Source organism: Planococcus citri, chromosome 2, assembly GCF_950023065.1.
Source record: "Planococcus citri chromosome 2, ihPlaCitr1.1, whole genome shotgun sequence".
Classification (NCBI taxonomy): Eukaryota; Metazoa; Arthropoda; class Insecta; order Hemiptera; family Pseudococcidae; genus Planococcus; species Planococcus citri.
The window spans coordinates 14,479,752-14,505,981 of record NC_088678.1 but is presented as its reverse complement, the minus strand read 5'-3'; the positions used below and the strand labels follow the sequence as shown (position 1 = coordinate 14,505,981).

The 26,230-nt window shown below is 35.6% G+C and overlaps 1 protein-coding gene across 2 annotated transcripts in view; it reads left to right on the top strand.

Annotated features, from left to right (window-relative positions):
* LOC135834773 (uncharacterized) overlaps positions 1–26,230 on the top strand; it is a 144,155-nt gene that overhangs the window by 26,981 nt on the left and 90,944 nt on the right. Inside the window, exons 3-4 of one of the 2 annotated variants that reach the window (XM_065348743.1) lie at positions 1,142–1,242; positions 1,362–1,631. In XM_065348743.1, the coding sequence (XP_065204815.1) occupies positions 1,592–1,631 (40 nt within the window). In that variant the 5' untranslated portion in view covers positions 1,142–1,242; positions 1,362–1,591. Of the gene's footprint in view, positions 1–1,141; positions 1,243–1,361; positions 1,632–11,259; positions 11,685–26,230 lie in introns of those variants that run through there. The other variant, XM_065348744.1, reaches the window with a different exon arrangement.

The following is a 26,230-nucleotide window of genomic DNA, read 5'->3' as shown; positions in this document are numbered from 1 at the left end:
CAGAACTAGGTGTACTATAAGACTGAAACCGTGATGACCGATAATTACTTCATTTTGGCAGGTGATGTATGGGTATCGAGATTTCGAGATGCTGCGATGAAATTACCTATCTACGAAGAGCGAAGAAACGCTGAGACGATGGTGCGATGGTTTTGTACTGTAGGTACACGTTTAGCTCGAGCTGGAGTACCTCTATCTAATACCTTTACTTGGGGTATACGTCTATTTAGATTGAGTGACTGAGTCTGAGTCTGGGTCTGGGCACATGATACAAGCAGCGAGAAAAAGCCTATGCTGGTGCGAACGTCGTTACTGTAAACACGCGAACAAATTAACCTGCCATTGAGTCAAGTTCGAGCTCATATTTCAAAATGATATCGTAACGACCTTTCGTGTTTTCAATTTATCTCCATAGTTGTTGTACTGTTGTTGTTTTTTTTTATTCCTACACCGAAAGAATGAAGATCGTAGATCGCTCGTCGAGGAATTGGTACGTCGCGATGCAATTGCACGCATCGTCGGTAATAAGAAAAAAAACAAGAAACAAAGATATCTGCGTAATGATCTCGTTCACCTAGGACGGTAACATTTGTCTCTTCAAAGCACTTTGGCCGAGGGCGGGCATAACTTATAGCTAAAGTAATTAATTCGTCTATCGTCGAGTATAACATTGTCGATAGATGTATCTATTGTAATATTGTAACATACCCATGGTTAGTGATGCTGGTATTGCTGGTGCATGGGGTACGAGTATTAGCCTACACTAGGTGCTTGCACATTCCAGTTTAACAACTCGATATACTGTCGTTGATTTTTTTCTCTGCCTTTTTTTTTTTGCCTACGTATTACACGTATCGCGTGATTAGTGCCACTAATTTCGAGGTGTAATTTGATAAAGATGTAGTATAGCACGATTTTTTAATAGACCTGTGATTACCTAGTTATAAAAGTACCTATATTTACGAATTTAGAAATATCGCTATCATAACTGGAAAAAATTAATACGTACTACCTAATATACTACCTAGATTAATTAATTGCAAGGTTAATACGCGGCAGCATGAAGACTGCAGACGCGCAGCACAGTAGCCGCGATGTAGACTATATCATTACTAATTTTTATGAACGGTTTGCTTTCCAGAAAATTACAACGTACGATAACTAAACGAGCGCGGAAGATTCACAAGAGTATTATCTGCAGTGGCTGCTTTTCGAAAAAACAAGACCACCACATATAGCCGGGTAAGAATTGAGAAAACTTTCAACATCCAGACAAGAATTTGATCCATGGGAAGAGAGCTCGCATGCATAAATCTTGGAACTGCAATTTTTATCTCTGTTTTTTTTCTTCTTTTTTTTAGAAAGCGAACCACACACGGTGCAGTGGTCAGAATAAGAACAAATAAAAAAATTACGTAATTCTTACGTCGTCGCGTCGGTCGCATCGAGGTCTCGTTCGTCGAGTAGCCCGACTCTCTGTGTGGACAGTGCTGTGGGTCAAAAAACTAGACGAATAGAGGAAGCTTACCAGTTACCATTGGCTCGGAGATATACATACGTTTCACTACCGGTACACACTTGTATGTAAATTATGCGGATTTTCTGCATTTCAGTTCGGACAAAGCTGCGAGGTAAGTTTTAATGGTTTATTTAGAAGGGAATTCGTACATTGTAAGATGTATACTGTATGTATGTAGATAGCTATAGAGCTGGATATCTGTCTATAATACGGTAATGTGTAAGTACTAGTATATGCAGAGTGGAGTATGCTGTACCTACTACGCAAATCACACGAATGTGTAACAAACTAATTAACCTCGTTCATTAGAGATCTTGGCGAATATGTAACGTGATAGTGGAAGTGATAATAGGTGCTCTAGATTTGCCATTGGTACAGTAGTACAGGGTGTCTACCGGGTCGCTATAGCGTTAAAAGTCGCGAAAAGTCGCGATTTTGAAAATAGGGCGCTAAAGTCGCGAAAAGGTCGCGATTTTCGCCAAAAATACCAAAAAGTCGCTATAAATTGTCCAAACTTCAAATTTTAAAAAATTTTCTTATTTTTAGTTAATGGCGATTGGTAACACTGTGTGTTGTGGGTACTTTTAACTGAAAAAAAGTCGCTAAAAAGTCGCGAAAAAAAGTCGCTGAAAGTCGCGAAAAGTCGCTATTTTTGAAAATTAAATTTTGGTAGACACCCTGTAGTATATCCGTTCGTACTTGTAATACGTCGTTCAAGTCGCGTGAACTTGGGGTAAAATTCTCTTGAAAAATTAAGGGTTGATGAGATGAGCGATGAAAGTTGAGTGAGAAATATGGTTTAATTGCTGTATTCAATAATTTCACGTGTTCGCGAAAATCGAATTGTCATCAGAAGTGTGACCATTAGAAGTAGTTGTTTTGAGCATGTGAAAGTCAGGGAGTATTTGGACTATAGTTGGAGGGTAGAATGAGAATTTACTGTTTTTTGTTTTCTAATAGGTAACTTGAAAAAAGTATTATCAAGTTCTGAAAAGTGTAGCAGACAAAAAAGTGTACTTTTTTTTAAAATAAATAGTCAAAAGTTGACATTTCAAGAAAAAAATGGTCAAAAAATTTAAAAATCCAAAGACACGAAATATTAAAAAAAAATTAGGTATTCATTTTTGAAAAAATGACATTTTTAAAATCACAGACAAGTTTTTTTTAAATTTGACAGGCATGAAATTCGATCACTTAAAAAGTGACTTAGTCAATAATTTCACTTGCAAGTCACTTTTGTCACTATTTGGCGAAAATGGCTTTTTTTAAAAAAGATTTGTCGTGTAAAAAAGAAAAAGTTCAAAATTTTAGGAAAATACGAGTATGATCAATATTTTTCATAAAAATCCTTCAGAATCATCATTTAAAAAAAAATCAAAAATCAACTGTTCAACATTGAAAATGTAAGACGATGTGATTGGATAGAGCCGATATTATCTAAACCGTACAAAGGTAGATCGAAAGATAAGGCAAAAATTTATCACCTGTCAGAATTTCAAGTGCTAAAGTGCCTTTTTCGATTTTTGGTGAATTTTTGAAAATCAAATCCAGGCCAAAAATGAGGAGAAAAAAATCAAAATTTTTACCAAATTGACCAAGAAAGCTGAAATTTGGGATAAATCCTATTTTCGACACACCAAATCGATTGGAAACTGTTTCAACCCGTTTTGAGCAGTTCTGGAGCCTCCAGCAGATTTTTGAATCCGGAAATTCCCACAAAATTCCATCAAATTGGAGTTGTACAGCTGAAATTTATTCTAAAAACTAATTTCAATACGCTACGAAGTACTGCAGGTGAATTTCAAATCGTTTTGGAGCCTCCAGCGACTTTTTTGAAAATTCCTGGAGCCTCCAGTAGATTTTTGAAACTTGAAATTTCCCCAACATTTCATCAAACTGAGATAGAGAGTCGAAATGTATTCTGCAAACTAATATTAACACACTCTGAAGACGACTTCAGGTGTGTTCAAGTCATTTTAGAGCCTCCAGCGACTTTTTTGAAAATTACTGGAGCCTCCAGCCGATTTTTGAAACTTTAAATTTTTACAAAATTTCATCAAACTGAGATGGAAAGCTGAAATTTACTCTACACTCCGATTTTAACACCCTCTGAAGACGACTTCAGGTGGGTTCGAGCCATTTTAGAGCCTCCAGCGACTTTTTTGAAAATTACTGAAGTCTCCAGTAGATTTTTGAAACTCGAAATTTCCCAAAATTTTATTAAAAATGGAGATCGAAAGCCGAAATTCATTCTGCGAACTAATTTCAATACGCTATGAAGTCGACTGCAGGTGAATTTCAAGTCGTTTTGGAGCCTCCAGCAACTTTTTGAAAATTACTGGAGTCACTAGATTTTTGAAACTTGAAATTCCCATATTTCATCAAAATGGAGTTAACAGGCTGAAATTTACTTCGCATATTAATATTGCAACACGATATGAAGTCCACTGCATGGTGGTTTCAAATGGTTTTGTAGCTTCCAGCTACTTTTTGGTAATTTCAATTTTCCAAAAAACGCCATACAACCTTTCTAAAAGTCGCTGGAGGCTCCAAAACGGTTTGAAACCCACCTGCAATCGACTTCGTGGCGTATCGAAATTAGTTTCTAGAATGAATTTTGACTTTCCAACTCCATTTGATGAAATTCGGGTTTCAAAAATCTGCTGGAGGCTCCAGAACTGCTCAAAACGGGTTGAAAAAGTTACCAATCGATTTGGCGATGGCGCGTCGAAAATAGGGTATATCCCAAATCTTATCTTTCTTGGTTAGTTTGGTAAAATTTTGATTTTTCCTATCATTTTTGGCCTAAATTAAATTTGATTTTCAAAGATTCACAAAAAATCCAAAAAAGCACTTTAGTACTTGAAATTTTGACAGCTGAAATGTTTGCCTGATCTTTCGATCTACCTTTGTAAGGGTTAAAAAATTTCGTGTAAGTTTTTTGTTTGAACTCAAAATCTGTTTTTTTGAGGACAAGAGCTAGAAATGTTTTCTAGGACTCCCCCTTTAAGAAAAAAGTTGTCCCGGAGGATCGACCGGAGAGGGGTGCAATAGATTCTTATACGGGCTCCCCGTCTAACATAATAGGTAGGAGTAGGTACTTATATATTTTGCTCTCATTTCCCCAAATGGTCACTTTTTTCCAATTTTTCGTCACTTGTTTGCTATTTTTCAGTCACTTAAGTCACTAAAAAAAATCAAATGGTGAATTTCATGCCTGATTTGAAGATTTTTCTGTTGTAAATTTGACCTTTCTGATTTTTTTAGTGTGCAGGGGGTGAGGAGTAGACTGAGTTGAGTGGTTCCTGAAAATTTTGTTATGAGTAGATGCCAAAAAGTAGTGATTTTTTGAAAAAAAAAACAAAACAAAACAAAAACAATGACTCTTGAGCTGAAAGTTTTGAAAATTGAAAAATTGATTGTTGAATTTGATCACTCACTTAAAAATCTTCCATTTATTCACTCTTTCAGAAGCTTTAATTTTTTCGTCCTTTTTTGTCTTATAAAAAAAAATAGAGATTTTACCCCCTCCCCTCCCCTGCCCTCACCATAACTATTCGTATCTTGAAATGTTTGAAAATTCTTTTCTTTTCCATATCTTGGGCTACTTGTTAGACAGCGTATTTTTAATTTTTAAAATTCCAAAGAAAATCCAGCAAATTAAAATTTGTTTTTTTGAAGAGGGAATGGGCGAGGAGAGTGGAGGAGAAATTTTAGATCAAATTGGTATCTAGAGGCACGTTAATTTTCAACCATTTCGTGTTATGCTGTTTTGTTTTACTCCCATCGCCCCATTTTCAGTTTTATCCCATAAATAACTCGTCTACTATAGTCATTAAATGTAACATAGACACGAGTATTTTACAGCACACAACACACTGTACGTTAAGTTAGCGACAGTTACATGCTAAACAGCCGTGTATATTATCTTAATTTTATCATCTAGGTCCAGCATGTTCAACAGGTAGACAGTAGACACGGTCTCGTGTGTTTGTATGTAGTTATGATATCTTCTGTAGATGGCAAAGATAGATTTCATTCACTTGTAATCAAACGATATCAACATGTACGTGCATAGGCTTCCATAAACCGTATCTATGATCGAAATGTGTATGTAGATGTAGATGTACAAATGCAAGTCTCTATCAAAGCGTGTGCTCTAGATCACCTTTGTAAACACTCTTCATCCTAAGTATACTTATAGGTACTACTTATAAATCATGCATGAGCAATATTCGCTCTAAAAATACGTGCATTGCTGCAATGCTGCGCCACGCCGCCGCTGCCGCCGAGAATATATGCACTTCTCATCGTCGTGAAATAAGCGCCGCCGCTTCGTCAATAACTTTTGGACCAAATGCAATTAGGGTACCTTCTCGTCATTCCGCGTTTATCTTACATTAAATCCGGATCGAAGATTACAAAAAAAAATACTTACTCCTCGCGAACGTTCGTTTATTGATGTAAGTAGAACCAGAAGAGGAAAAAAAGTAAAGAAAAGAGATCGGCCAACAAAAACGACGACGCTATAATGCTACATATACTAATAAACGTCTTAATATTTTTAATTCGGCCATTTGCACGCATCATTAGATTTTTTAATAGCCCGCATATACCTACTCGTACTTACCTATACCTTTATCTGGTGTACTTTTATGTGGTACGTTCGCGAGCAGTCGTACGTACATAACGGCCCGATCAATTTTTAACACTAGACCGCATTTCGCTATATAATATCGTATGCCTTCACCGTTATTAAACCTATTTACTTTAATCTGTCTTACGCAGATATACGAATAAAAATAATTAACCGGCAGTATCGCCTGCTCGCAGGTAGCAGTAAGCATTGTTGATTATTATTATGCAAAATTTACGCCGATAATGCAGATGCAAAATTATGACGAGGAAAACAAATTGGCGGAGAGATTTTTTTTGCACGTGAGGTTAAATCTTTTACCAAAGATACGGGCACGAGGAATGATGGATTGATGGTTCGGCATACGGGGTGGGATGAGATGGTTTACAAAAAATACTCGTTTGTGTGGCTTTTGGATTTAAGAGCATTCGAAACACTGCTATGCTAAATTTCTAATGCCAGACACCGTTTTTTTGAAATGTCGGTGGGTGCATACTTACGTACATGAATTTTTGAGAATTTGCAGGCTCATAAGACATCTGAATTCTGTCTGTTGGTGTAAGTTGTGTGTATTTTCAGATGCTGTTTTGATTTTTTCTGGTAGGAAATTTTTTAGTCAACTGGTATCTTCAATTGCGGATTCATAGTCGCTTCTATTTAATAGCTCAAAAATTGTATCAACGGATGAAAAAAAAATGGTACTTTCACCCTCCAGGGTGTCCATAAGCCTGGAAAACCTGAAAAGTCAGGGAACTTGGTCGGTCTAGAAAAGTCAAGGAATTCCGTTATTTTCACTGAAAATCCCTGGAATTTTGAAAAAACGATCAATTGCAAATTTTGGATAAAGACCTGTGATGAAAGAAAACATTATTTTTACTTCTCGAAACACCAATTTTCTAAAGCTTTTGCCCTCGCTTCGCTTGGGCTTGTTTTCTTTTCTTTTTCAATGTCAAAATGAAAATTTCTAAGTTTTAAAGCCAAAAACTGAAGTCCTCACAAAAAAAAAGATCGTTTTTATGCATCTCAAAGTACACATTTACAAGAGCTTTCGCCCCCGCTTGGGCTTGATCTGTTTTCTTTTTCAAAATCAGCTTCCTTAAAAAAGAACATCATTCAAATTCTAAAATTTTAAAAACCAAAAAAGAACTACTAGTCCTCGCATTAAAACACCTCGTTTTTATGCCTCTCTAAATGCAAATTTTCAGAAACTTTCGCCCTTGCTTCACTCAAGCCTGTTCTTCTATTTTTCAAAAGTAACTTCCTTCAAAAAAACATCATTCGAATTTTAAAATTTGAAAAACCAAAAAATAAACTCCTCTTATTAAAAAACCCTCGTTTTTGGGCATCTCGAAATTAAAATTTTCAAAAGCAGTCGCCCTCGCTTCGCTCGGGCCAATTTGTTTCTCGTTTTTCAAATACACACATTTCACATTTTGAGGTCTCCAAAAATTCAAAAAAAAAAAAATTTATTAGTCATATGAATATTGTATCAATTGGCCAAAATTTATGATTTTTCATTCAAGATACCCCCTCTCAAAAACCTAAAAATAGCTTCTATTTTAGAACTGGGCCCAACATGATATCTGTCCCTGGTCCGCATCAGCTCTGCTATTTTTCTTAGTTCTGTCAGTAAAAATTATTCTCCATTTTTAGTTTTTCATTCAGTGTTTCAAAAGCTTCTTCCTTAATTAAAGTATGGGATAAGTATAGAAAATTGGAAAACCTGATCTGTAAAACTTGGAAAATTGTTCTGGAAAACCTGGAAAAGTCAGAGAAAATGACCTGCCAAAAATTGTGGACACCCTGCCCCTCGCATCGCTCGATCAGATTTGAATTTATTCTACTACATCAATTTTCAAACATTTCCTAGAATGGGACAATCAACTCGAGAAATTCCAAAAACATAATCCAATCAATGAAAAAATTCAAAAAATTTTTATTCGACATTTTTGTTTCCAACTTTCCTTTTTAAAAAATGGTTCGAACTACGTCCGGCCAATTAGTTGGAAAAATCTTGGTGTGAAGAGGGGGGGAGTGTGGAGTACATAATTGGGAAAATCTAGCGAGAAAAGTTGGGAGAATTTCTCAGTCCTCCCCCCTCCCATCACCCACCTTACATCGTTTCGTAACACCTCTGAAAATAAAATGTAATATTTTGTATGGAACGTTTTATGCTCACTTCTGTTTTTACATACATTAACAATTTTTTAATCACTTTTTTGATTACTTTTTGTAATTTTTTCAGAAAAATTTGGGTACAATTCCTGATATTGAAAATTTTCGTTAAAATAGTTTCCCATATAATTATACTCAATTTTTATGTCTAAAAAGAACTTAAAAATATGGCCTGTAAAAATTTGGTAGACATCAGACACTCTGGAAAAGAAACTTTGTGGGGGGGTGGGGGGCGTTTATAATTGCAGATTATTACGCCCGTGAAGAAAGGGGTTTAGATTTGGTTTATTAGGTTGGTGTTTTTTTAGTAGAGTTATGAATTTTTGGATTTCAGAAGGGTTGTCTGGGATAGTCATTGAATTTGGGTTTATTTGGAGAGAGAGTCTTGTTTGTTGTAATTTAGAGCAGGTGAATAGTAAATGTTGGATGGGTGTAGGTTCATTTTCAATTGACAGGGGGGGGTTTAGGAATTTTTTGATAGAGATGGTTGTGTGTGATTTTAGAGTGACCAATTCGTAGACGGGTTATAATTATTTTTTCTCTTCTGTTTAAGTGATCACGATTCTTCTCGAGGTAGATTGTTTTATGTCTGTGAGAACCAGAAGTTTTGCCATTTAGAGTGAATAGTTTGTGTAAAGAAGGATTTTATATCGTCAGGGATGAAAATGGTGAAAGGGGGGGTTGGTTGCTGATTTTGCATAGGTGTCAACAATTTCATTTCCTTCAATGCCGACATGACTAGGAGTATACGAGTACATAAGGTGGATGGTGTGGTTTGATTTTGGAGATCTAGCAGCATTTTGTGTGTATTTTGAACAATAGGGTGTTCTGAAAAAATGTTTTGTATGGAGATCAAGGAGCTAAGGGAGTCACTTTGTATTAAAAAGTTTTTGTTTTCATTTCAAGCTGTGTGGTGGGTATGTTAAAAAGACAATGGCGAATTGCAAGAATTGAATTTTGAAATTGAAAATTTGTTCATTTATTGAGAAGGCGTATCTAATACATATGTAAGTTAGAGATTTTAGAACCATCGGTAAAGCATAAATTGAATTCTGTGTAGTTTGATATGAGTTCCAGATAATGGCTTTTAATTTGTAATGTGGAATGGTGTTTTTTTTTTTGTTTTTTTTTGGATAATTTCTCAGTTGAAAATCAATTTATAGAGGTTTTAATAGCCGAGGAAGGTAGGTTATGGGTTTTTGAATGAGATTTTTGAGATCAATTTCAAGGTTTTTTATTTCAGAGATGAATTTGACAAGTGAGTTGTTAGTTTGTTGGAAATGATGTAAGCTGTATATTGAGATCAGATTTTGGAGGGGATGTGATAGATTAGCTGAGGCTGATGTAATGAATTTATTGGTTACTGAGCAGGTCTATTTAAATATTATTAATTTTTTCATTTCTTTCAGAAATTATAAATTTTTGAAGTTTTTTTTGACAATTTTATAAAAATAAATTGGAAAGGGGTATCGGTTGGATATCCTTCCAAAAGGTCTTTCCAAGGTCCTTCTTTTTAGTTTTCAGATTTTGTTAGACACCCTGTTTTTGAAAGCCTTTAAAGTATATTTTTTGAGCTCGAGTTTAAAAAAAAAAAAATTGGGCCTTTTGGAATTTTTTATTAGGTGATCTAATTACTCGTAGTATGGTTTTTTGTGAGCCAATTTTTGGCATGGGTAAGAAAAAAAAAATCATTTTCTGATCGTCAATTTCTCAACAAAAAAATGCCCTGGGCCGGAGGGAATATCTACACAATCCCATTTTTCAGCAATTTACGCAGCTATTTGGTTTTTTGAAAAATTTGACTCTTCCCCTTCCCCCATTTGTAAAATGATACGACATGTGAATGTAACTTGGCACTCGATTGGTTGGATAGAATTGCCACAGATGTAGGTATAGGCGATCTAAATCCTATTCTATGCACATATTATACTTACTTACTATATCGATGTACATCCGGACCATGGTGATGAAGATGATCGTAAATTGTTCGAATGTCATAAGACGAGGCAGAAACAGTGAAAGAAATGTCAATTCAAGAGTCATGCGATATCTCGGATATCTTCTTTATTCAGTGAAGCTAGACGTGTGTGTGTGTGGTAGATGACTGTTGAAAGGTGCAGAGGAAATCATAGCGAAAGAATTTCATTTTTTGTCAAATGTTGTTAGTCTTTTACGAGTATGTTGAAAGTAAAGGTATAGGTATGTGTGCTTGACTTGATCGTACGATGTGTCGTGACGTAATGACTCATGAAAACAAGACCTGGCATTTTTAGCCTCACATATTGTGTCGACGTCAATAAGTACTTACCTAATGGTGGTGGTGTTTTGATAAAAGAAAAATACTACAAAAGGAGTTATCGATATTGCTTGAAAAATTAACACGCTTGTATTATTGCGAAGTTTCCATTTTAATGTTCGTGTTTTTTTCTCTTAGTATTTATGTTTTGCAGGAAAAAGCCACCACCATCGAACTTTTATCAATTTTAATGAAAATTCGAGCGATATTGTAGTTGATAACATGGCCACGTACGTCACTCGTACTTTACGTAAATTACATGTCTCATACTCACACCACATATACGAGTACACCTAGACCAATATACGTAGATGTGGCCAGTTGGTCACCATTTATTTACATAAATATTCGCGATTATTATCGTATTTATCGATTATCAACGAAAACACAGCTTATCGTCGCGTTCATGTAAAACTATTGTAAACTATTAAAACTATAGTACGTACAATGTATGTCATTTCGTACAAAAATGGGCATATGTACGTCTACGTATTTTAGACAAAATTGAAACGTTATTGTGTTATTTTTCTTACGGTCGTCGCTCGGGGGCCTATCGAATTATTCAATGTAAATAAATAAGTACCTACTGATAAATACCGACACCGCACCGCGAATCGCGAAATATCTACACAACGCGGTGGCGGCTTTATTTATGACATCTCGTTTCGCGCTGTCAGATATAGTCGACTTTTGCTCCCTCCATCGAGCGTAGACGAGGACGAATCATCTTGACTGCTGCTAGTTTGTGTGTCTATGGAGATGATTGTAGCAGACGTTGGTCTCCCGAGTTGTTCTCTCTCTGCGGTGTTATTAAGCACGTGCTGTTTGGAGGAAAAAAAACACACGACTTACGTATCGCGGAATTAATTAAACGATAATTTTTTTTTCATTCGCGAGCCGGTCTCGTAGGTAATGCTATTTTACGCGATGGTGCGAGTCTTTAATATGCGGTAATGTGTGGTTTTTTTGGTGCGAATTTAGCGTTTTGAATAGTGCTGTGGTGTTGTGTGACTACTGACGATTGAAGATTCATATACTTATGTTGTATAAGGACGGTGGTATGTATTTTGGTGTTTTATTATTTTTATTAGAGTAGATGGTCAAGTGCAAAGGTAGATGGGTAGAGAATAGCGATGTCGGATGGTGTGAAATGAGACTTTCGAGTGAAATGAGTAAAATTTTGTTCCAAAATGATACACGACGATGAATTAAATTTTGTACGCAGGTGCAACGGAAATTTGGTCAAATTAACCGGTTACTTACCAAAAAACAAAATTGATGAGCTTTTTGATTAACTTACTGGAAAAGTTGGCGAAATTCAAAAACTGATTCCGCATATTGTATTTTTTTTTTTTTTTTTAAAGAAAAGATGTTTTCATTCATATTGAAGTATTGGAATTCCGAATATCTCGAATCGTCTTTTTTAAAAATAGAATCATTCATCTAGATATACGTATTACGTACAGTTCGCCCAAGTTCGCTCGATTGTTATTTACATAAATTAATTCGTCGTATTAGTAAAATGAAATCGTTTGCCAATAGAGAATGTGGTGAACGAACATAAACAAATTTTTATGGTACTTTACTTACGTTATATTCATTGATAAAATAAATATGTTTAGAGCGGATTTTACGAGCTTGCTTACAACATTGTTATTCACGCACATACACGGCATTTTACGTACGTAAAGAAAATGAGTTCGTCACGATCGTAGTATAATTTCGAGAGGTTTGTCGGGGTGATCTATTTTTAAAAAACACCAGAGAAAGTATCGTGGAACCCTTTTGTCATTTTGTTCTGGGGGAAAAATGGGAAACTTGGCGAATTTTGTGAAAAGATTGTACGAACAAGTGTATGTGTGTATTGTGTATGTTCAGTTTCAAAGGGTGTTGAAAGAATACACGAGTAACGGGGTGTCTTGTATGATTCTCTTACCCTTTTTCTCGCTTGTGAAGTTCAATGCGCTCGAAATTTCTGAGAAAAATCGTTTGTATTGCAACCTACGTAAATTTTTAGCTTTGTGTGTATTTGACTGATAACAGCCGGATTAACTGCTACAAATTGAGACAAATTATCTTGGTTTAGTGTTTTTTTGAATAAATATTGGATTTTGGCTGGCCTCTCTGTCTGCGCTCGCTTGGGTGGCAGGCATTTCATGACATATTTTTGTTGTTGCTCTGGTCGATGTTGTTTTCAATGCGTAAGTAATTATTTTATTAGATATATGTATTTCATTTTGTGAATTCGCGTAGGAAATGAAAAATTGGAAAGAATTGAATTGAATCTGTTTTTTCAGTCAAAAATGAAAATTTGAAGTATTTTTTTGAACGAGAGGATTGTTTTAATTTCAGCTATCAACCATTAGTCGAATGAGAGGCGTAGAATGGAGTAAACTGACCTCAAATTTTCAGTACCGGTAAATCGCTATCAAGCGCAATAATCCTTAGTTTCTGTGTAATTAATTAAACTTTGATTTTTATGACGTATTTTTATAACTTTCGATTCTTTGTTTTTATAAATTTGTAATTATTGACTTGCTGCTGTGAGAATTTATTCTTTCTTGGGTAGCTAGAATTGAACTATTGAAAAAAATATCCCACTATTCTCGCATAATCTATTTTCATTTTTCACAAATTGCATTTTTGACAGAACTGGAAAAATTTTCTCTTTCGGAACCAGCAAACTCCTGAGAACATCTGAGAAACTTTTAAGCTCTTAGGTATCAAAGTTTTCCAAGTCGAACCATTCAGGTTGTTTCAAAAATTTCCAGAGAGGGAAGAATTTTGCGATTTTTCCAGAAATACTTGACTTTTTGTTTCCAATTTTTGCCAAAACGAATTGGAATGTGTTCATGTTCAAAAATCGACTTTGCAATTTCATGTTCGCAAAAATAATTTTTCGTGGAACTTCCATTTCAAAATAATATGTAAGCCTGGTTTTGAGGAGTATTGCTGCCTTTTCTCTATAGCTGCTGAATTTTCTGAAAATTCTATAGAACCAGATTGGCTGCTCTAATGTCATCATTATCAGCTAATGTGAGTTGAATAGCACATTTTTCATGCAAAATTTTGGAAGAATGGTCATGACATTTTCAATAACTCACCCTCTTCCCCTTTCTTCCTTTTGGAAAAGTGGCCTGGAAAACTTGAGCAGTTGGCAAGAATTCTTGTGGATAAATATGTTTGAGGAAGTGTAAAAATGTTGATGAATATTCTGGGGGGGGGGGGTTCGCCTCCGATTTGAACCGGACCGCGATTTTTGGAAAGAGCATGTTCTAAAACCCCCAAATCCAAATTTTCAGCTGCCCAAGTTTATTTTTCGAATTTTGGCGAATTTTTGAAAATTCAAAATTGACTGTTTTTGGCGATTTATGCTTTTTTTTTTAAGTACGTACTTGACCAACAAAAATGGTCAAAATAAGTCCCAAAACTATTATTAATCCCCCAAATCCAAATTTCACCATTTTCAGCCATTCTGGAGCCTCCAGCGCTATTTTTCAATTTCTCCAGAATTGTGAATTTGCTCCAGAAGGCGTGAATATGCAATTGGGCAGCTAAAAATCGAGTTGTGTGTTATACTCGATCTGTTTAACGAGTTTATCCTCATTTGAGTCGGTTTTGGGGCGGACACCTCAAGAGTAGTTTTTTGACCATCTTTTTTCAAATAGAATATCCAAAAAAACAAAAGTTTTCCATTTGCGAGGAAATTTTTGAAATTTGCGCGAATCGCTGTATTTCGTCCACAACTAACCTCCCGAGACCGAATTCCGCCATTTCCCACCGATCTGGAGCCTCCAGCGCGATTTTTAAATTTCTCCAGCATTTCGAATTTGCTCCAGAAGGCGTGAATATGCAATTGGGCAACTCAAATGTGGATAAACTCGCTAAACAGATCGAGTATTGCCCAATTGCATATTCACGCCTTCTGGAGCAAATTCAAAATTCTGGAGAAATTTAAAAATCGCGCTGGAAACTACAAAAAAATGTCAATTTTTCCAATTTTTATTTCAAATACTTACTTACAAAATGGAGGAAGGGGTTTTCTTCCCATTTTTAATAATTTATCATCGCCTTCTTAATTTTTTTTTGCTATCTTAAAAGTTTGTTCCTGAGACACATGTTTAGGTATAACTGCTAAAATTGTCCAAGTTTTGCTTTTTTTCGAGAATTGACAAAAATTCACACTTTTTATTAAATTGCTAACTGTCTGGTTTTTGTTTACGTAATGTAGCCAAAAAATCTCATTTTATTGTTGAAAATTGTTGAAAAATTTCATTTTTTTGCCAACAATTTCTTTAAAAAACATCATCTTTTGCTGAAATTGTTCACAGTCGTTTTTTTGCTAAAAAAGACAAGAAATTCTGTTTTTTTTTTTTTTGGTCAAAACTGCTAAAAAGTCTTTTTTTTACCAAAAATTGCTAAAAATCGTTGCTTTTTGCAAAAAGTTCCAAAAAAATCTCACTTTTTTTCAAAATTGGCAAGAAGTTCTGCTTTTTGCAGAAACTGTCAAAGTCTCGATCGAATTTCATTAACTTATTAGATTTTCATTGAAATTTGAAATGTTTTTTTTTTTTTTACATTAAAAATTGAAATGTTCCAGTTCGTGTTTTTGTGATTTTTTTTCTCCGCATTAAAAATGTTTTGCTCGCGTTTTGTAACTTTTTTGGTTACTACTTCTTTGAAATTTATTGGCTATTAAATTATTACTTTTTTTTTTTGGAAAATATTGAATACAAACCCCAAGCCTTTTACCCAACTAATTTCCTCGAATTCTCCTAATCCCCTCATTGTCGATTCTTGAAAAAAAAAGCATGTGGAAAGTTCACTCATATCATTGGCGCCCTGAAGCATACACAGGTGGTTGTTATCATCACATCGGTGACACTAATTCACACCATTTATCAAACAACTGCGTTACTTTGTTTGTTTCGTTTCGATTCGCTAATTTCAAAATACGATATGTTTATATTTTTTGCTCGTTTGCAAATAAGTCTGTAAGTATGTAAATAGTCAAAACGAATGATATGAAAATTTGTCGTACGAGCATCCCCCCCCCATACCTCTCCACCATGTAATGTACTCTTTCGGTCATGTACCTAGGTTAGGTTGTAATAAATGGTACGATACATGCACAAGAGATAGATTTTAAAAAGAGAGAAGAAAAAGAAAGAGGAGAATTTGAGCATTTGTCGCGGTTGCGAGATGAAGAACAACGAACCTACTCGTACATTACATCATCATCATCGTAAACACCTAACATTGTTTTCGATCGAAATTATAGCGCTTGTAAAGTGAAAGAGACGAGCTTACGTCGTCGCTGAGGTGCTCAACTGCTCGTATACTACTTGCTGGTGTATAGTGCACCTTTACCTGGTGTAGAGGAAGAGGAGGTATAAAAGTTCATGTACATACGAACGTTACGACGCGCTCGATGACCTCAATCTGGAGGAGAACTTAGCAGCGGGTACGTTCCGTAAAAGGAATGACATGTCAAAGTTCTAATTTCCATATTGTGATTGTTGGTTAATCTTCTTTATTCAACGCATTATTATACTCGCGCGAGTCTTTTGTTCCGATACATTAATTGTCGAATGCGATGGTGATGGTGACGGCACAGGTAAATAATCGTTTAGATGCTGACTGCGTTTTGTATGCATTGCTCGAATTGGCTGGGATGGATGGCGGTCGAATAGGTCTTTTTTTTGGTGTTATTGCGGCGACTGATTGTGAGTTGGAGTTGGAGGTGTTGATGAAGTCGCGAGAGTATGATACAGAAGACGAGATACTCTTTTGACCTGTTGTTATTCGTACCGCTGCAAAAGCGTAAATATTTTATTTAAGTACACTGCTCTGTATACAGTCTGTCTGTGTACAGTGTGTACACGCTGCACCATGTGCTCATCGTAAAATGCTATACGTAGTCGTCGTTGTCGTCTTCGGTCTTCGGTCGTCACGTTAATTGATTTAATTCGTATGATAATTGAACCGCTTAGAAAGTAATTAAACTCGTTTACAGTAATTGTCTATTCGTCTGCGGTACGAGCGAGGGATTTGTCCGAGAAGATGATGACGAAGGGGTTGTTGAGGTATGTACGCCTTTGACTGTAGAAATACATATAATATGTATGTAAGTGCTGCAGTAAAGTCGTATCGTACCTACGTCGCGAGTTTACAAATAAAGCGGCCGTTATACCGCTTTAAGTATATGAGTACGAACGAGTAGATACAGATAGCTGGTACATGCTGTAGTTGGCGTTTATGTACTCGAAGATTGCGCGAATATTATAATTTATGCCTTAGTTTGCGGCCGCCTTCTGCCTTCGTTTAAATGGTAATTGATACGCGAGAGATTTTTGCACATTCGGTGTACATGACCGATGAAGCAAGACATTTTACGAGTTTTTTTTTTATGGGCTTGCAGGGCGGTAGTGATCCTATCAAAGAAATAGGGTGTTGGTTGAGACTCGAGAAATGAGCGACGAGCACCCCCCTCTTAGATTTAATAACTAATTCATTCAAAAAGGTTCAAAATCCTCGAGTAAGTCTGAATTGAGGAGGTAGGTGGTGGAAGTTGATTCAGGACAGCGTTTTTGGTGATCTTTACCAGTATGTGTGTATTTTGAGAGGAGATTCGACGATTTGAAGTGAAGTCGTTATGAATTTCAATTTTTTTAAATTTTCATTGCCTGGTGTGCTTGAGTCTGTAAAATTGATAATTACGAGTACCTTTACGTGTACTTTTAAATGGAAGAAAGAAAATGCGAGCTTCATCGCATATACGACTAGGTGTAAGTACCAGGCGAATTTTATACTAATTGGAGGTAATGAATTTTCGTAGTGTTTAATAGATCAACATGCAAAATCTGCAAATGAAGATAGACTTCTGAGTTTGAGATGTTTGAGACAAAGCAATGCTGAAAATATTTTGCATTTAGGTCGAAAGAATTGCATTTCTTACCTTAGAATTTGTCTAGAATTTCATTTCCCTTATAGTCGGGGAGCCCGCATAAGGATCAATTGCACCACCACCCCCCCCCGCCGATCCTCCGGGACAACTTTTTTCTTAAAGGGGGAGTCCTAAGGAAGATTTCTAGCCCTTGTCCTCAAAGAAAAAGTGGCCCTACTTACAAAATGGCGGCCATTTTAATTGACAGGTCAGTCGAAATCGCAGGTTTTGCGTTCCAACATAAGACTAGCATAAACATTTTTAAACCGTACAAAGGTAGATCGAAAGAGCAGGCAAAAATTCATCACCTGCCAAAATTTCAAGCGCTAAAGTGCCTTCTTCGATTTTTGGCGAATTTTCAAAAATCAAATTTTGGCCAAAATGTGAGAAAAAATCAAAATTTTACCAAATTGACCTAGAAAGCTGAAATTTGGGATATACCCTATTTTGGATCTGCCAAATCGATTGGAAACTGTTTCAAACCGCTTTGAGCAGTTCTGGAGCCTCCAGCAGGTTTTTGAAACTCGAAATTCCCACAAAATTTCATCAAATGGAGTTGAAAAGCCGAAATTAATTCTGCAAACTGATTTCAATATGCTGTGAAGTCGACTGCAGGTGAATTTCAACTCGTTTTGGGGCCTCTAGCAATTTTTTGAAAAGTACTGGAGCCTCCAGTAAATTTTTGAAACTTGAAATTTCCCCAAAATTTCATCAAATAGGGTTAGCAAGCCACAATTTACTCTGCAAACTAATTTCAATACAATATGAAGTCGACTGCATGGTAATTTTCAAGTCGTTTTGGAGCCTCCAGCGATTTTTTGAAAATTACTGGAGCCTCCAGTAAATTTTTGAAACTTGAAATTTCCCCAAAATTTCATCAAATGGTGTTAGCAAGCCAAAATTTACTCTGTAAACTAATTTCAATACAATATGAAGTCGACTGCATGGTGGTTTCAAGTGGTTTTGAAGCTTCCGGTTACTTTTTGGAAATTTCAATTCTCCTAAAAACCCCATGAAACCTTTCAAAAAGTCACTGGAGGCTCCAAAATTACTTGAACACACCTGAAGTCGTCTTCAGAGGGTGTTAAAATAGGTTGATGATTCAGTAATTATTTAAGGAAGTGCGTTGTTCTTATCTTGCAGTCTTGTAAAACTGCTTGAGAAATGTGGAGGAATCCGAAAAACACTTCCCTAAAATATTGAGAATGAGAGCGTAGTATTATTGGAGGGAGGATGGTGTAAAATTATTAAAAATTTATTTCCAAACAGGGTTGGGGACAATTGAATCACGATTCGAATCAAAAATGTCGTGATTTGATTTGTGATTCAAATCATTTTTTTAGACGTGATTCATGATTCGTGATTCAAATCATTTTCTAAGCTGTGATTCGTGATTCATAATTTGGGGCAATTATCAGCCATGAACCGCGTTCTCGAATCGTTCTTTTTTGCTCCTCGTTCTCCTCAGACGACATTATTTCTGATTTTCGCAACATTTTACTCAAATTTTCAGATATGTATTTTATGAACTTTGAATGATGTTTCGAGTGGTTGTTGTCAAGTTCACCAGAATTTTACTTAAATTTCATCAATTTTCAGTTCTTTTCATGTCCATTTCACAGTTTTTATGAAACTTCTTGAAATTTTTGCCAAATTTAATCCGCTTGCATGACTTAAGATAAACTTTTTTGATATTATTTTATTATGTACTTAATTTCACGAAATTTTGCTCAAATTTTCATGTGATTTTTGAATTGGTCATTTTAAATCACCAAAAATGCAAAATGACTCATTTGAAGAGTGATATTCCAAAACTCGCTTTGTCCATTTTTATCGAAGTGCGTTTTTCAGGGGTACCTGGTAGATGAAGTATTAACTCACATTCCTACATCATCAACCTACCAAAATGAGGTGTTAAACTCATCAAAATAGCCAATTCACTGAAAATTTTTTAAAAAATAATGTTCCAAAACGCGCTTTGTCCATTTTTATTGAAATTTTTTTCAGCAGTATTTAGTAGATGAAGTGTATACCTACACTCCTACATCATAAATCCACCCAAATAAAGTGCTAAACTCGCCTAAAAAGTCAATTTACCTCTTTAAAGGGAAACTGTTTTTCCTCTTTCCTGAAAAGTTGTGAAAATGGACAAAGCGAGTTTTGGAATATCACTCTTCATTTATAATTATTGTTTTGATGAGTTGTAATGTTGCTTTATGCCATTTTTGCTGAATTTTTAAAAAATTTATCATTTTTTCGGTTTTTAGCAATTTTTATGCCACATTATTAATTTTTTGTAATTTTTACTAGGTAGTTCATTTGTTCGATATTTGCGATATATTATTCTTTCAAGATAGATATTTCATCAAATTTTCGGTCAATTTGACTATTTTCGTGATATTTTTACAAATTTTGAAGCGATTTCCGCAAAGTTGTGCCACAATTGTGCTGATTTTTTTTTTATTAATTTATGGCGATTTTCAATTACGAATAAGTCGGTTTGACAAATTTTACCAAGAATCAAATTTTGAGATATTTCTGCAAAATTTTGCCGAATTTTACTGAAATTCTATCAATTCTTGGTAACCTGCTGGTGATCCTTATGTCAAAATTTCAAGTTTTTATTATACTCGTACTTTATGCAATTTTTTCACAATTTAATTTCATTTTGATAATACGTATTAAATCAATTTTTAGTAATTTTACACTATTTTTTTTTAAATATCCGAGCACTTTGGCGTTATTTCGCTCAATTTTTACGGTATTTCATTTCATCAATTTTCAACCAATGCGAACAAGTATTTCTATGACAGTTTAACTACTCAATTATTTTCGTAAATCAACAGTGATTCGTGATCCGTGATTCGAATCATGCTTTTTGTGATTTTACCCAACCCTGTTCTCAAATATTCAAGGTGCATTTTTGGAAAAGTGAGGAATTTGAGAAACATTGTGACGATATTTGTCGTTAATATTGAAGTAAGGAAGGCACCATTTTTCGTGAAATTCAGCATCATGCAATTTGAAATCGTATATTGTTCGAAGTTGTAGCTTATTCTATGGTCTACAGAAAGCGAAATATAAGAGCTGGTTACCGGAATAGGTTTGGTTTGGTTTACATTTATAGAGTCGCGAGAACCGCGAAGACGACGAAACTAGGCGTAATTTGGTTTATATGGTTAATTCGCATCATTTCCTTCAGAGAAGAAGAGGAGCTTCTATATACTGAAGTGTATTTGTGCATACGCAGAATAACCCAATTTAAAACGTAGCAGAAAGAAAGCAACACAGATATGTGCGTTTTCCGCGAAATAAATGTAATAATACCTACGTATACCTGTACCAAGGTGAGGTATATAGGACGCTACCTTAGATACTATGCACTGTGCTATAGTATACCTATTACCTTCTCTACACCGCGCGATGTTCATCGTATTATATTATCAAAACGAAAAGGAACGATGCGACGACAATTCCAAAGTATCTACTTCCACTTACTTCCTTACCTAGCGAGGTACTCGTATTTTCCGCGCTCGTGTGAAAGTACCTACACATCATCGAATAATGTACCTACCTACCTACCTCGATCGTACATAGTAGGTACTACTCGGAACTGCAGCAGCAGCTGGTGGTAAACGAACGGTGCATTTCTATTTGGTCTTTTTCTTTGTTGTCATCGCGTATAGTATTTATGGTGGATGGAGGAGAAAATGCTGATAAAATATACGAGAAATGACAATTACGCTGACACGGAAAGAAATCTGCAGAGAGTGCACACGTTCGGCAATTTCGCGTGCAACGCAGCAGCGAGCGCAGCGCAACAAACGATATATGCAGAGAAGACAAACATGCAGTCGAAGCAGACCCAGACGTGCGGTGTATAAAGCACCTTTATATGCATTCATCTCGTCAACGATGAGGGTGAAAAAGCGGAAAGTTTTAATCGATTTTTAATTACCTTTACGACCTGCAGTTTGCAGTCCGGCATCACGTCGTCAGTTTGGTGAATTTCGTGTTTCCTTGTGTGTGTTTGTGTGTGTGGCAGTAACGATGACGATGGTCGTTGTAAAGTAACCGAACGTAATTAAAAACCAAGCGCAGCAGTGAAAGTGCATCTCGGGGAAATAATTTTCCGCCGTATTTAACTGTTTAATTGAGGAAAAAAAATTCGGTACGAGGCGCCCACGAAGTATATGGTACTTTGCAATACTGCAAAAGCAACGAACCCAACCATACATCGTAATAGGGCAGACCGTTCTGTGGGGATATGATGGTAACAGGCAGAATGGCGTCATAAGGCATCGCGAGGATGGATGCTGAAGCTTAATTTATCGATAGGATGGGCTCGACAGTTCGACACAAATTAGACGTGGCGCTTTCCTCCTTGGAGAAAAAACACTCTTCGGTGTCGTACGATTTTTCAAACGACCACGTATGATACTTAGGATATTGCGGTGCATGGGGATTGTGGAGTGTCCTGTGTGCACTGCGGAGTGCGGAGAAATTGCCTAACGGCCGGATCGACTGCCACGTCCAACGAGAGAGTAATTAATGGGGCTAAACTACAAGGTATTTCAGTGAATTGGGAAACGTGTGTAAATAGCTCGCAGGTAATGGCCGTATACTATCGTGTTCGGTGACGTGATATGCTCAGAAGTACATATCCATTGCGGTGCTGTCGCTGAGCTGAGAACTGCGAATATGGGGAAATTTGAACTGGTCAGGTGGACGAACGCCTGCATGATATTAGGATCAGTGCATTGGAAACGCGGCATCGACGATGGGTAATTAATTTCAACCTGTATATTCGAGTGCTATAGTAGGTACATACATACGTAAATGTACGTACCTACGAGTATTATGCTGCAGGAATTTGCCTCCTCGCTTATTGACGAAATTTATTGACGTGTATAAATACCCCAGAGGCGAGCTTATGGGCTCTCGAGTTCTCTCGAGTATGGCAATTAAATGCTCGTAGAATCACCATCACCAACCAGTGACAGAGAATATTATAGAACATATATGGCATGGTGAGAAAAATGCAATCATCACCAATAGCTTATGCTGATGCTGGTCGACTAAGCGATGAAAATAGATACAAGGTTTTTATAATTTTTCACTCGAGCATATTGCATACGTAAACGTACGACTTGTAATTAAACAATTAACGACTACGAATAAATATTACATTAAAAAAGAAGGGGAAAAAACACGCTAGTACGATGATTTGAAGAAATAGAATATGAAAAAAATGCCCGTTCAAGGATTAAACGCGAGAAAAAAAAGATATTTGTCGTACCTGCTTACACTTTCGCTCTGCGCTGTTATCGATAATTAAAAAATATTATCGATTAATATAATAATAATAAACGATATAAAGATATGAATGACGACCAGTGACAAACGTGTGACGAAATACACGCGTGTACTCTGTACTCACTACTCAGCGATTCCCTTAAAGATGGTGATGGTGACAATACGTTTATTATGGCTGGCGTATATGAAGAAATCAAATATAATAAGCGAAGACGATGATGTGTAATCTACGAACGAGATGGCCATAATAACCGAGACATTTATCATTTTCGTGTCATTACGATGAAAAATACTCTCGTTCGATTTAGATGGGTATAAATTTTTCTCTTTTTTTTTCATTTCTTAACTCGTTTAATATACGTATACGTACAACATACTGCATACTCGCGTGTGTATAACCCTCTCTGCGCGGTCCAGCTCCAGTCAGATGCTGCTGATGGTAGCTCATATGTATCCATAATAATGTATGGTGTCAAAACGACGAAAGGTATATCTGCTAATTGAATTTTTAACCCGGTTAACCGTTTAATTTAAAATATATTAAAAATAATTAGCGAGACGATTTCATCGTTGCTTCATTAACGAAAGAAAAAAAATGTATGTACTGTGTGTACGACAGATGTTGTTGTTGTGTTAACGAGCCTGGAGTCAATTTGATAAAATGGAACTAGTGTTAGTTGTATTGTATGTACACACTACATAGTGCCAAATGGGATTTAAAGCTCATTATTTTATGGTAAATATAAATGGCAAATTGCTTTTCGGATCTTCGAGTTGAGAAAATTTGATGGAAAATTATATCTGCTGTTGAAAAATGCTAATTTGGTTGGAAATTACTGGAAAATGTTGTGTAGAAACTAGAAAGCCAGGTGCATAAAAGTATCTCAGCGTGAGGTTTGAGATGTAAATTTGCGAAACAAGAATTTTTTAATTAATATTTATTGTTATTATGTACTTATTAACTTGGGTTTATATATTGAAAAACTAGTCTAGTACCCTTTATCGCCGAACAGTAATTTTGATCTGGATCATGCACAAAATGAATGTTTCGTGATCTCCAAAGTCTATGCTTAGGTACTTGTATTTTCATCATTTTTGGGCTTTTCATGGATCTCCCTTTGGTGTTTACTGCTTAGTGCTTACCTATATCCATTTCAGTTGTAGACGTGAAGCCATATCAACAAAATTCTAATTTTATTTCGTGGCACTGATAATTTTCAACCAAAATTCTTTCATAGGTATTTTAATTTTGGCCTTTGGGATGTGAATATTGCAATAAAATTGATAAGGTCATGGAAGTTAGGAGTTGAAGAAATTCTAGATTTTTGCGAAAAACTTTTAGTCCGGCATATGACAATAGGAGTAATTGCACCCCCCCCCCCGCTGATCCTCCGGGGCAACTTTTTTCTTAAAGGGGACAGCCTAAGGGACATTTTAAAGCAAACTTGCCCAAAAAAGTTGGCCTTACTCACAAAATGGCGGCCATTTTGATTGACAGGTCACCCAAAATCGCAGATTTTTCGTTTCAAAATAGGACTTGCACAAACTTTTTCAAACGTTACATAGGCAGATCGAAAGATCATGCAAAAAGTTATCACCTGTCAAAATTTCAAGAGCTAAAGTGCGTTTTTAGATTTTTGGTGAAATTTTGAAAACCAAATTTAGGCCAAAAATCAGGGAAAAAATCAAAATTTTACCAAATTGACCAAGAAATCTGAAATTTGGGATATACCCTATTTTCGACATGCCAAATCGATTGGAAACGGTTTCAACCCGTTTTAAGCAGTTCTGGAGCCTTCAGCAGATTTTTGAAACCCGAAATTCTCACAAAATTCCATCAAATTAGAGTTGTAAAGCTGAAATTTATTCTAAAAACTAATTTCAATTCGCTACGAAGTACTGCAGGTGAATTTCAAGTCGTTTTGGAGCCTCCAGCGACTTTTTGAAAATTCCTAAAGCCTCCAGCAGATTTTTGAAACTTTAAATTTTCATAAAATTTCATCAAAATGGAGATGGAAAGCTGAAATTTACTCTACACTCCAATTTTAACACCCTCTGAAAACGACTTCAGGTGGGTTCAAGTCATTTTATAGCCTCCAGCGACTTTTTTGAAAATTACTGGAGCCTCCAGTAGATTTTTGAAACTTTAAATCAATTACTCCTATTGTCATATGCCGGACTATTGTGTTGTGCCACTATCCAAGTTTCTTCAAATCTATGCAGGAGATTGAAATTTAGCATGAAAGATTTGGGAACACAGTCCCAGCTTACGGATGTGTCATCTCGATTTTTTACCAAACAATTTATGAAATACCTAATTGTGAAGAAAACTTGAAAAAAAAATACTTGAAATTATTCAACACAAAATTCAGGTGATTTGAACGCTGTTAGTCAATTACAGAGAGAAACGTTCAATTGAAAATTTATTGAAAACTCATTTTTTGGTAAATATTCAGTTTATTATACTTCCCTCCCCCTCTCCACTTTCTTCTGCTTCATCGTCAATTTTTATCTTTTTTGATCTTGAAACCTCGGTGGTCTCCGAAAATGGGGGTAAGGGTAATGTGTCATCTTCAACCCTAAAGAAAGATCTAATTCGTGGATACGTTTTTGCTCGAGTCTTAAGTCAGTATTTAGAGTCCCAAAAATCGATAGAATAGTCCAACAATAAACGTAATATATCATTATTTTTGAAACGCATTTTCAACACTTTTGCATGCATTTTTGACAACTTTCAAATAACTTTTTATCAATTTTTTGTTAATTTATAGCGATTTTGATGCTTTAATTGGCTGTTTTTAGATTATTTTAAACTCGTTTTCAACAAGTCTTTATCAAGTATCATGCATTTTTAGCAAATCATGATTTAAAAAAAAAATTAATTACAGTAATTTTGATGCTATTTTGAACTTTTTTACATCGTTTTAACTCGTTTTCAGCACTTCTCTTGTGCATTTTTGCCTTTGACTGGAATTTAATTCTTTTGCCATTTCTTTGTGTATTTTTGAGAGCTTTTGCCCTCGCTTCGCTCGGGCTGTTTGCTCTTTTTCCCCATGAAAAACTATATTGTTCAAATTCAAAAAATGTTCAAAGTTTGAATCAAAAAAATAAACTCCTCCCTGCATGAAGAAATTTTTTGTCACTTCTCGAAACATGAATTTTTGAAAGCTTCTGCCCTCGCTTCGCTCGGGCTCGTTTACTTTTTTTTCAATTTTGAATTTTTCAAAAAAAAAAAATAATTTGAATTTCAAAATTTTGAAGCAAAGTAATAAACTTCTTATAATTAACCAATTCATCACACTAAAAATCATCGTTTTTTACATATATGTACCTCCCTCTCGA